This window comes from Hyaena hyaena, unplaced genomic scaffold, assembly GCF_003009895.1.
Source record: "Hyaena hyaena isolate Hyena2069 unplaced genomic scaffold, ASM300989v1 scaffold_830, whole genome shotgun sequence".
NCBI classification, from domain to species: Eukaryota; Metazoa; Chordata; class Mammalia; order Carnivora; family Hyaenidae; genus Hyaena; species Hyaena hyaena.
The window spans coordinates 453,320-465,042 of NW_024081455.1; the positions used below are offsets into that span (position 1 = coordinate 453,320).

An 11,723-nucleotide genomic window follows, 5' to 3' on the forward strand; every position below is an offset into this window, starting at 1 on the left:
AGCCAGGCCTGAGTCATGTTGCTCACTCGTTCCTCCTCCCAGCTCCTCTCCACTCACCTCTGCACTGCTGCTGAGGGAGCCCCGCCCTGGTGCTGGCTGCCGCTTGTGGCCTTGGGCGGGCGTGAGTAGAGGGGCCAGGGGCTGCCTGTCCTGCCCCCACCCTGCCGGAGCCTCCCTCCCCCTCCAAGGCGTCCTGCTTCGGTTAATTATAACTCTGACCTAAGTGCCCTGTGACACCATGCCCCAGCGGCCCTGCCGGAGACCCAGCAACCAGGTAGGGGAGAGGCCTAGAGAGGAGTCTCCTCAGATTTTCCGTGCTTGCGTGTTTGGGGGGGTGTCAGTCTGGGGGTGGGAAGGGGAGACCTGGGGAAGGAGCCTCAGTTCCTTCTTGCAGGTGTAGGTCCCTATTAGCCCATTAAGGCCCTCATGTTGTTTGGGCAACTGAGAAGAGTGGGGAGGCCAGGGTGGGGCAGATCCAGGTGCTTCAGTCAAAGCAGAGGAAGGGCCTCAAAGCAGGTCCCCGTGGAGACAAACAGCTGGGCCTGCCCTGGACTCGCTGCTGCTTCCTGCTCTTGAGAGCCTCCTGTCCCTCAGGTCCATGTCCCAGCCATGCTCCCCGCAGACGTGCCCCTGGCCCACCTGAGTTCTTCACTGCTGCTGCTGCTGCTACTGCAGCTGCTGCCCCCTGCATCCTCCTTCTTCCCCAACATCTGGAGCCTCCTGGCTGCCCCTGGCTCCATCACCCACCAGGACCTGACTGAGGAGGCAGCCCTCAATGTCACCCTACAGCTCTTCCTGGAGCAGCCACCCCCGGGGCGGTCCCCCCTTCGTCTTGAGGATTTCCTGGTGAGCGTCCCCAGGTCCTGTCACATCCCAGCTGGACTCCCCGATTGTCTGGGACTTCTACTCCTTCAGGGCCCTGCTTGCCAAGAGGAGGGACACCCTCTCTTCCTTGGCTCCCCACGTCTACCCCCTGTAGTAACAATACCCAAGAGTCTTGGTCCTAAAATCAGGATTCCCCACCCTCCCACCTTAGAAATGTCTGGAATTGCCCCTCCTTCATAGGGCCCAGGACCTTCAATTCCCTACACACTCAACCTGAGTACCGGTTGCCGAGGAAATGTGGACAATGGTCTAATCCAATGGGCTCCTGTCTCCTAACCCACTGTCTTCAGGGCCGCACCCTCCTTGCTGATGACCTCTTTGCTGCCTACTTTGGACCTGGGTCTCCTTCCCGGAGGTTCCGAGCAGCCTTAGGTGAGGTCTCCCGTGCCAACGCAGCCCAGGACTTCCTACCAACATCCAGGAATGACCCTGACCTGCACTTTGATGCTGAGCGGCTGGGCCAGGGGCGCACACGCCTGGTGGGGGCTCTACGGGAGGCCCTGGTGGCAGCCAGAGCTCTTGACCACACCCTGGCCCGCCAGCGCGTTGGGGCTGCACTTCATGCTTTGCAGGTGAGAACAGCATAAAATGGGCAGGGGGTTCTTCATCCTGGGTCTTCCTGTCCTGCAGATAGAGACTTCCTCCTGGTGCCTTCTTTCTTCCTTCCTTCCTTCCTTCCTTCCTTCCTTCCTTCCTTCCTTCCTTCCTTCCTTCCTTCCTTCCTTCCTTCCTTCTTTCTTTCTTTCTTTCTTTCTTTCTTTCTTTCTTTCTTTCTTNCTTCCTTCCTTCCTTCCTTCCTTCCTTCCTTCCTTCCTTCCTTCCTTCTTTCTTTCTTTCTTTCTTTCTTTCTTTCTTTCTTTCTTTCTTTCTTTCTTTCTGAGACAGAGAGCAGGGGAGGGGCAGAGAGAGAGGGAGAGAGAGAATCCCAAGCAGGCTCCGGAATGTCAGCACAGAGCCCGATGCAGGGCTTGATCTTACCAACCGCAAGATCATGACCTGAGCAGATATCAAGAGTCTGACACTTCACTGACTGAACCACCCAGGTACCCCCTCGTGGTGCCTTCTTAATCACACCTCCCCCTACTCAAGAAGGGATGGGGCACTGCTTGCCAGTGCCCTGAGACTGGTCCCCAGTTCCCCCACCTCCAAACTGGCAGCTCTCCCTGTGGGAACAGCCAGGAGGCCATTGTGGCTGGAGAAAAGCGAGGAGGCTTGAGGTCAGGGGTGGGACTTTAGGCCACGGGAGGGCCTTTGGTTGGACTCTGAGTGGGATGGTACGACACACCAGGAGACTCCCACCGGGGGAAAGCTCTGTTCTGGGCGACGGGCAGAGGGTGTGGAGGGCACTTGGGGTATCTGACGGCAGTGGCGGGGGTAGGAGGAGGCTTTCCAGGAGGGGGAATAAGCACTGGAGATTGTGAGAAGGTCAGACAGTGCCTCATTCCCCTTCGCCCCCTCCCCCTAGGATTTCTACAGTCACAGCAACTGGGTGGAACTGGGACAGCAGCAGCCACACCCTCACCTCCTCTGGCCTAGGCAGGAGCTCCGGAGCCTGGCACAAGGTACGGCCATGACCCCAGGGGGATGGGGGAAACCCATCAAAGCCATGTCCTCTCAGCCTGCCCAGGCACTGCATCACATCCTCAGGTCACATAGGATGTGACATGGATTCTTCTCTGGAACGACCTGTGAGGTCCCCCAGTCCAGCCAAAGGCTAGGTCAGTTAGAGAGCTTCCCCAAGGTCACACAGGGGAGGACAGACCCAGGACCAAGGTCTGTGGACCTCAGCTGAGTTCTCTTTCATGTGGCTTCCTTCCCCAACGTGGGATGGAGCACATAGGGCTCTCCCTCACAGTGCCCTCATCCTTCCACCCGAGCTATGATGCTGCCTCCTGTCCATTACAAGTTCATTCCCATCCACAGCTCACGCTTCTAGGTTTCCTAGCACAGCCCTGGTCTCAAATATTCAGTCTCATCACTAGGTGATCTAGGTTTTTGTTCAGAAAGCCTAGAAGGGTATATTTGAGCTTTTGTCCGCTCAGAGAAAAGCCAAAGTTTGGAAGGATGGGGATAAACGTCAGTGGTGGCAGGATCTTGGCCTCTAGACCCTTGTCCTCTCTCCCCAGTGGGTGATCCTACCTGCTCTGATTGTGGGGAATTGAGCTGCCCCGGGAATTTGCTGGGCTTTACACTCCTCACCTCTGGCTACTTTGGAACTCATCCCTCCAAACCTCCAGGTACCAGGCAGAAGTAAGGGGAGAAAGTCACTTCCTTTCCCCTGACCCTCTCCCTAGGGATCTCAGAACTATAGGCCCTTGTCCCATTTCCTATGGCATCACTTCTGGAAGAAAGAGGGAATGTTGGGGAGGGGGTAGATGGATGGAGGCCCACTGAGGTGGCCATGATTGTTGGGTGGGGGAATAGCATCTTACTTAGCTGGTAAGACTTCTCCATTACCCAAGGGTAGCTTTTGGGGATGGACTGGAAGGATTTGGGGATCCACCATGTACTGTGATGACTAACCCCTCTAGATTTTCTCCAGATTTGCCCTCCACAAAATGTTATCTTTCTTGCTGATCCTTTGCTGAAGAGTGAGAGGTCAGGCCAGGTCAAAACTGGGCCTCATTTTCTTAGGAGGCAGTGGGTTTTTTACCTCCACCCTCCAGATCTCTTTCCCCAAACCAGGGAAGTGTAGCCATGGGGGCCGTTTTGACCAGAGCAGCTCCCAGCCACCACGGGGAGGCATCAACAAGGATAGCACCTCCCCAGGCTTCTCTCCCCACCACATGCTGCACCTCCAGGCAGCAAAACTGGCCCTTCTGGCCTCCATCCAGGCCTTCAGTCTCCTGCGAAACCGGCTGGGAGACAAGGGTTTCTCCAGGTGAGTGGCCTCTGGGAGATGTGCCCCTTAATGGGCATGTGCTCCTGGGGGAGCTGAGTAAACAGGGGCTGGAGACAAATGTGCAGACTCCCCACCGTATCCCTGGCCTGCTCCGCAGGCTGCTGGACATCAGCCCAGCCTCCAGCCTGAGCTTTGTCCTGGACACCACGGGCAGTATGGGTGAGGAGATCAATGCTGCCAAAATCCAGGCTCGCCACATTGTGGAACAGCGACGGGGCAGCCCCATGGAGCCTTCCCACTACATCCTGGTACCTTTCCATGATCCAGGTAACTGTGGTCTGGTGAGGATAGTGGAAGAAAGGAATGTCAGGGCAAGGCGTAAATGCCACTGGTGGGGGAGTGAGCCTCACGGCTTCACTTAACAAAATGGTGACACTTCCTATGGTTGAGTCTTTACTGGTACCTCTGTACATACAGGAAACAATTGGCCACTTCTGCTGTTTCCAAAATGGCAGCACTCTTCATATGAGGTTAACCATGATCTGTGCTTAGGCAGGGGCCTCTGCTTTCTTAGGCTTCTACTCTAATCAGTCATTTTCAATTCTCTCCATTTCCTATAGACAGAGGTTGGGATAAGGATGGGTCCAGGCCTCTGTGAAGCCTCTGAAACAGCTAGTTATATTGTATTTCTTCCCACGCTGAATTAGTAAACCATCTGACCTGGGTTGACCTGTCACTGTGCATTCTTAAGCTGATCATTTAGCCTTTTTTTTGCCTCAATTTCATCATCCATAAAATGAGTTAGTACTTGTCTTATCCTGCCTATCTTCTATTGATGGTTGAAATGACCATCAAATAAAATAGCTACAGGACTGAGAATTCCCTAAAGGCAGGAGTTGAGTCTGATTTACCTGCATAAATTTCATAGTAGCTGGAATTTAACAGGGGTTTATCACATACTTGATGAAGCTTCAAGTTTGGTATTTATTATGTGTCAAAGCGCTATTAAGATTTACAAAACCAACTCATTTAGTCCTCCTAATGACACTCTGAGGTAGGTACCATTATTTCTCTGGTTTTTCTGGTGAGGAACCTGAGGCCCCAGGTGGTTTTTATACTTACATACATATCCAATAAAGGCCCTCTCAGGACCACAGGAAATGCTGCCATTTTGTTAAGGAAATGAGGTCTATTTTCCCCCCAAAAGTAACTAGCCCTTACCCTGCCCTGCTTATATAAATATCAGGGAATATTGCTATTTCAATATTTGTACATTCCAGGAGCACAGTGGGCCTCTTGACTGGGGGGTGGGAGGTGGCCCCAGGTAGGGACGAGGGGAGCCCTCTTCCTCTCCTAACTCATCTCAACCTCCTTTCTTCCTCCCCAGGGTTTGGCCCTGTCTTTACAACCAGTGATCCTGACAGCTTCTGGCAACAACTCAATGAGATCCATGCCTTGGGGGGTGGAGATGAGCCTGAGATGTGCCTGTCAGCCCTGGAGGTCTGCCCTCCCCCTCCCCCTTCCCTTCTTTTCCCTTCCTTTCCAGTTCCCACCACCAAGGGGAACTAGAGCCTTCCTGGGACCTCCACCCTCCACCCCACCTTCAGAGCCTAGTTCCATTAGCTTCACTCCAGGGTTCCAGGGCCATATTTCCTTCTATTCTGCCCTCCCTTCCTCCACCCATTCCCCTGCTGCTGCCATTTTTAAGACGAGTGCTCTTCCTCTCTGCTAGCTGGCTCTGCTGCACACACCTCCACTCTCAGACATCTTTGTCTTCACTGATGCCTCCCCCAAGGATGCCTTTCTCACCAACCGGGTGGAGTCCCTGACTCAGGAGCGGCGCTGCAGAGTGAGCACAGCTGACGGGACATCCGATGTTAGCCACCCAGAGATGCAGGAAACCCTGTGACGAGAATCTCATAACAAGGATCACACCACACTGTGGTGATTGAACCAGCCTTGGCATGGGGTGGGAGAAGCAGACAATGTATAACATTTCCTGATCCCTTATATGATGCTGAATGCATATTTGAACTGGTCTCCAATAAACCATTTGAAGAACTAGAGATCTAGTTGCCAGCAATCCACTGTGGATGACATAAGGAGACAGTTACAAGGGAGTGGCAACTACTAACTGAAGGCCTGGGGGTTGTGTCATTGGGAGACCCTACAGGAGCAATCAGAGGGTAGACCGGGACCTTACTGCTCATCATCAGCTCCGCAGAACACTTGAGCACAGGACATCCTCATTTACAATGGTAGACGGCACTTGGAGTACTCAGTACTGGCCTCTTTTCTGGGCACAGGTAACATTCCTAGTGACTGAGGACCCGTAGAGGGTTCAGGGCCGAGCTCGGCGTGAGGTCTTGTCCCCTATGCGTTTTGAGCCCTATGAAGCGGTGGCCTTGGCCTCAGGAGGAGAGGTAATCTTCACCAAAGACCAGCATATCCAGGATGTGGCAGCCATTGTTGGGGACAGCATGGCTGACCTGGTGAGTAAGTATGAGGGCCAGAGGGACTAATGCTTTTGGCTCAGAACAGAGGATATGGGTGACACAGCGTTGCTTTTTCTCATAGGTTAACAGTTTAACACTGCTGTGTTGCCACTGCAGTCAGAAGGTTGGGAAAGGAAGTTTCTCTTTCTGAGATCCATGGCTACCCAACTTCCACATTGCTCCTTCCCTGTTAGTACCTCCCCGCCCCCCAGTCTTGGCCTCCAGTAGTCTGTCCTCAGGGCCACCACAGGAAGTCCTGCCATCTTTTAAGGGACAAGAAGCAATCACCTCACCCTTAATCCCTTGCCTCCACTCTGTCGTTGACCATAACTTCATCCCTGGTCCTGTGCCCCTCTTTCACTGGTAACCCTTCTCCGTGTGTGATGTAGTTTCTTTCTGCCTCCACCTTTTTCCTGTCTTTGTTCCCACTTCATTCAATGCCTCATCTTCTCCCCTATTTTTTGGCTCTGCCCATCCCTCTAGGTTACCCTTCCCCTGGAACCTCCTGTTGTGGTATCTGGGAGGCCACTTGTGTTCAGGGTGGATACGCTGCTCCAGAGGGTCATAGTCCGGATCCATGGGGAGGTCAGCAGCTTCTGGATCAGGAACCCTGAAGGTACTTCCACGTGTGTGTCTCAAGGCAGAGGGAAGAATAGAGAATGAAGGGTGACGTCCTAAGGGACAGGAGCCATCTCACGTGCCAATCTCTTGCTCCCCCCCCTGCCACCAGGGGTCTCCCAGGGCCAGGAGGAAGGTGAAGGACCTCTAGGTCACACTCGCCGCTTTGGGCAGTTCTGGTTAGTTACCATGAATGACCCTCTACAGACAGGGACCTGGGAGATCCTGGTCACAGCCGAGGGCACACCCCGGGTGAGAGTGCAAGGTAAGGAGGGAGATATTCCTGGGAAGGGAAGGGACGGGAATGCTGAAGAGCTCAGAGAGCAGTATAAGTCACATTCAACTCAGGAAGGTTTCTGATTGCCTTGGCCCTCCTCAGCCCAGACATCCCTGGACTTCCTCTTCTACTTTGGGATCCCCGTGGAGGATGGCCCCCACCCTGGCCTCTACCCCCTGACTCAGCCAGTTGCAGGTATGTCCACTCCCCCCCCCACGCACCCATAAATTATATATATATATTTTTTAAATTTTTAAAATGTTTTATTTATTTCTGAGAGAGAGAGCGAGCGAGCATGAGCAGGGGAGGGTCAGAGAGAGAGAGAGAGAGAGAGAGAGAGAATCCGAAACAGGCTCCAGGCTCTGAGCTAGCTGTCAGCACAGAGGACGCGGGGCTTGAACCCACGAACCACGAGATCATGACCTGAGCCGAAGTCAGAAGCCCAACCGACTGAGCCACCCAGGTGCCCCTATATATATATATATATATTTTTTTTTTTTTTTAGTAGTGGTTGCTCCCTTTTATTTTTTTATTTATTTTTTTTTTTAAATGTTTTTTATTTATTTCTAGGAGAGAGAGAGACAGCATGAGCAGGGGAGGGTCAGAGAGAGAGGGAGACACAGACTCTGAAATAGGCTCCAGGCTCCGAGCTGGCAGTCAGCACAGAGCCCGACGCGGGGCTCGAACACACGAACCGCGAGATCATGACCAAAGCGAAAGTCGGAAGCTTAACCGACTAAGCCACCCAGGCGCCCCCCTATATATATATTTTTAATTGAGTTATAACTTACACATAATGAAGTGCACTAAACTTAAGTATATAGCTGGATGTATTTCATATAATGCACTCATGTAACCACCACTCCATTCAAGATTTAGAACATTTTCAAAATCCCAGAATCTTTCCTGACCCTGCCCAACAATAGCCCTCAGAGGTAACCCCTTTTCTCCATTCATACCCCCAGAGGTAACCCCTATTCCAAAAGCTGATCATTCTTTTCTCCGTGTCTCTGAACCTCAAGCGGACCATTGTTCTCCCCGCCTCTCCCCTGTCCCAGGCCTCCAGACCCAGCTGCTGGTAGAGGTGACAGGGCTGGGCTCCAGAGGCAACCCTGGAGATCCTCTGCTGCACTTCTCCCACGTTGTCCTACGGGGGGTCCCGGAAGGTGCAGAGCTGGGCCGGGTGCCTTTGCAGCCCACGGGACCGCCGGAGCGAGGCTTCCTTGCCGCCTCGCTACCGCCCACGCTTCTGTCCACCGTGGGACCTTTCTCTCTGGAGTTGATTGGCCAGGACAGAGAGGGGCAGGGCCTGCACCGTGCTGCCCTCCAGCCCTGCACCGTGGTCCCCATCCTTCTGGAGGTGAGACACAAGAGGGAGGTGCAGGTAGGGCTGGAGAGAGCTGCAGCGGCTCCTCCTCGCCTGACCCGCCCTCCTCCATAGCTCAGCGGTCCCCCGAGTTTCCTGGCACCGGGCAGCAAGGTCCCGCTCAGCCTCCGCATCGCCAGCTTCTCGGGCCCTCAGGATCTTGAGCTTAGAACATCTGTCAAGCCCAGCTTCGTTCTCACCTCCAACCTCTCCAAGTATAGCCCCTGAAGCCCCCCTGTTCAGTTCTGGCCCACCTTTAGGTTCCACTGGGGTGGGCGCTGGTATTTTAACCGCCGCCCACAGCTGGCTCTTCCACTTGGCCCTTGGATTCTCCCCTCCCCTCCCGTCCAGCTTGGGGTGCGGACCCTGGGCTTTCAACTGTTCAGAGCCTGGGCCTTCAGCCCGGCGACTATCCACTCGACAGGGTTCGCCTGGAACCAAATGAGTCTGCCTGGGGGCTTCTGTGGTTGGAGGTCCCAGACTCAGCTGCCCCAGACTCCGTGGTGACGGTGACAGTGACTGCGACAGATCGTGAAGCCAGCCCAGTGCCCCCAACCCATGCTTTCCTCCAGCTCCTGGTGCTGGCCCCCACCCCGCAGGTGAGGCACCTCACTTTTCACTGCAGGGTAACAGTGTAGGGGGAGGACAGTGCAGGCTTAATTTGGGTGCAGACGCCCTGACCGTCTCTCCCTCTTCTCCCCAGGACCCGCTGGCTGCCCCTGCCCACTCATCTGGCCCTATCCTCGCCTCTACTAGCCCTGCCTCCACTTTGGTGACTCGGGGAAGGGCTGGGGGAGGGCTGGTGGGCAACCCCCGGTGGGGCACAGTTGTAGGGGTGCTGCTCCTGCTAGGCCTGGCCTCCTGCTGACACCAGAACCCCTAGAGGGATGTATCTCCCGCGCTATTTTCAGTCTTGCCCCACTGCTGAGCAGGCAACTGGGCCTTGGGATCCCACCTCTCCCAGCTGGGATGGAGCTTTCCTTCTCAGACACCTGTCCCTCTCTTTCTTTGTGAGATTGGGACAGAGGGCAATGGACTTTCCCACAATGCACTTACCCCAACCCTGCTGGGAACCAAAGCAAATATTCCTTTTTGGAGAAAATTGGCTCCTATTTCTCTGTAACAAAATCTCTTTATTCCACTATTTATACATGCTTTCCTAAACTCCGGTAGAAGGAAAGGTATATGGGGAGGAGACTAAGGTTGGGAGCGGAGGTTAATTTATAGAATTGTTCTTATTTGAAATTCTGAAGAAACTCCTATTTTATTTTTGTATTTAAAGTTGAAGGACAGTTTCATTAAACATGTCTTCTCTAGAAAGGGATTTCAAAGAAAGGTCATTTATGCAGATCACTCAAGGGTGAGGGCGTAAGACACCAAGCAGATGAAATGAAGTTTTCAGTTGTGGAGAAGAAACTTTACACCAAGATGTTTGGACTTCAGTTGGCCCACCACCTGGAGCCATTTATCTATTAAGTCAAGAGGCAAAATAAGGAGACTGGGGGTTCTGACTCAGCCTCCCTGTCACCAACTGAGGAAACTGAGAGGAGGCTTCACACACGGGTTGGGCCCCTCCGCATACTGGGGCATCCCAGCTGAGCGGTCTTCCCTTTTGTCTGAATGCCTCCTTTCTGCTGCCTTGACAGCTGGAGAAGAGGAGAGAACCGGGGTGGGCATCCCCCTCCTCCCTCCCCCGAGGGCCTGAGCTTCCGCCCTCCCCCCACTTCCTACAGTTACCTGCTGCTGCCACAGGGTCTGCTTCCTCGGCCTTCCCTTCCAGTCCTGGGTGGCACAGGAACTAGCCTGATTCAAGGGATGTGGGGAGAACTGGGAGGGAGGAGAGGGTGGGATTTGCTTTTTTCTGTTAAACCAGTGCTGACCCCAAGTCCCCTGTCTACCCCCACTTCCCAAGAGTATAAACTAAAAACAATAAACTCACCTTCTCCTGAATCAGATTCTGCAAACAGGTGTTCATATTTTGAATCTGGGCTAACTGGGGGCCACCAGGCTCTGAGGGTAAATCTGTTAGAAAATTCTAAAGGAGGAGTTGGAGGCTGACAACATAGTGAAACCCTGAGGTCCATCTCCTGCTCTTCTGTCACCACAGGCCATATCTCTTCTCCATCTGGATCCCCTCATCGCAGTACCCCCCAAGGCAGGTGGAAAAATCTAATACTCTCCACTCCCATCTCTTTAACAGTCCAGTTCCTCCATCCCCCTCAGATGGCATAGTACCCCTTTCCCTGTTCGTTATGGATCCTCCCTGTTCATTCCTAACCCATTGGAATAATCCAGGCCACTCCTCCATCTCAATGGAGTGATCCAAATCAGGTCCCTCTGAATGGAATGCAAACCAGCCTCCTCTAATCCCAACAATGAACACCAACCAGCACATGGTGGCATCCAGCCATTACAATTCAGGATCCCTGCCCCCATTAACTCTTGCCTTTCCAGGGTGGTGTCAGGCTGTGTCCACATGTCCCCAGACCCCCAGAGCTCCTCCCGCTCCGCACCACACAGAAGCCCCGTACCTCACCAAGAGCCCCCAGATGCAGCTGTTGTTGCTGTGCCTCCCTCAGACGGCCCTCAAACCAGGCCTGGCCGTGCTCCAGCAGCTCCAGCCCCTGCCACAGGGCGTCTTGCTCCCTCTCCAGAGCCTGCATCCTCTGCAGCTGGAAGGGCCAGAAGCAGAGGCCGACTTTCTCCACAGCAGGGCTCTGAGCCACAGCCCTTTCTCTCAACCCTTGGTTGGATTCACTGTCTGGTCACTGAGTGTGAGCCCAGACTGACCACTGAGCTGGAGGGCAAGGGGAGGCAGGGGAAAAGACATAAGGGTCCTCAAAATGGAATGAAAATGTAGGGGCAGATCCAGGAAGTCAGTTCCCTGGGACCTCTTGCTGGACTAATACTCACCCAGAGGAAGAAGCTCCGGGCCCCTGGATCTTGGCGGCTTGTCTCCAGTGGCAGCAGCAGAACTGTATAGGGGGCCTGTACCAGGGACAGCCCATGGGGCCCCTGGCTCCCCATGGCTCCGAGGTGGGAAGGGTGGAGCCACGCCCACTCGTGCTCAGGGTGGGTCCCTCCCCTTCCCCCCTGCCTGGTGCCAGTCCCTCCTTTTCAGCCTTTCAGAGCCCTTCCTGCTGTGTCTATCTGAGGTCGGAGTGTTCCTACTTAAGGGGAAAAGACCGTCTCTGTTGGGCTTCTCCGTCTTCCTTCTCATGTGCTTTTGTAGGGTCTGTT

The 11,723-nt window shown here is 54.1% G+C and overlaps 2 protein-coding genes across 2 annotated transcripts; one reads left to right on the top strand and one right to left on the bottom strand.

Moving 5' to 3' along the window:
- The first annotated feature begins 87 nt into the window (after window positions 1-87).
- On the top strand, window positions 88-9,983 carry VWA7 (von Willebrand factor A domain containing 7). The gene is given in 17 exon segments (XM_039219488.1): window positions 88-274; window positions 595-846; window positions 1,176-1,457; window positions 2,351-2,447; window positions 3,012-3,122; window positions 3,571-3,766; window positions 3,885-4,054; window positions 5,115-5,227; window positions 5,460-5,576; window positions 6,034-6,219; window positions 6,706-6,838; window positions 6,953-7,105; window positions 7,220-7,312; window positions 8,176-8,477; window positions 8,559-8,698; window positions 8,908-9,082; window positions 9,187-9,983. Coding segments are annotated over 17 exon segments (2,721 nt in total). The 5' UTR covers window positions 88-238; the 3' UTR covers window positions 9,352-9,983.
- Window positions 9,915-11,510, bottom strand: SAPCD1 (suppressor APC domain containing 1). Its single transcript, XM_039219489.1, has 5 exons — window positions 11,397-11,510; window positions 11,015-11,155; window positions 10,423-10,518; window positions 10,221-10,310; window positions 9,915-10,129 (listed from the first exon to the last, which is right to left on the bottom strand). The coding sequence occupies exons 1-5, from the start codon at window positions 11,508-11,510 to the stop codon at window positions 10,037-10,039; spliced, it is 534 nt and encodes a 177-aa protein (XP_039075420.1). The 3' UTR covers window positions 9,915-10,036.
- Window positions 11,511-11,723: the final 213 nt, after the last annotated feature.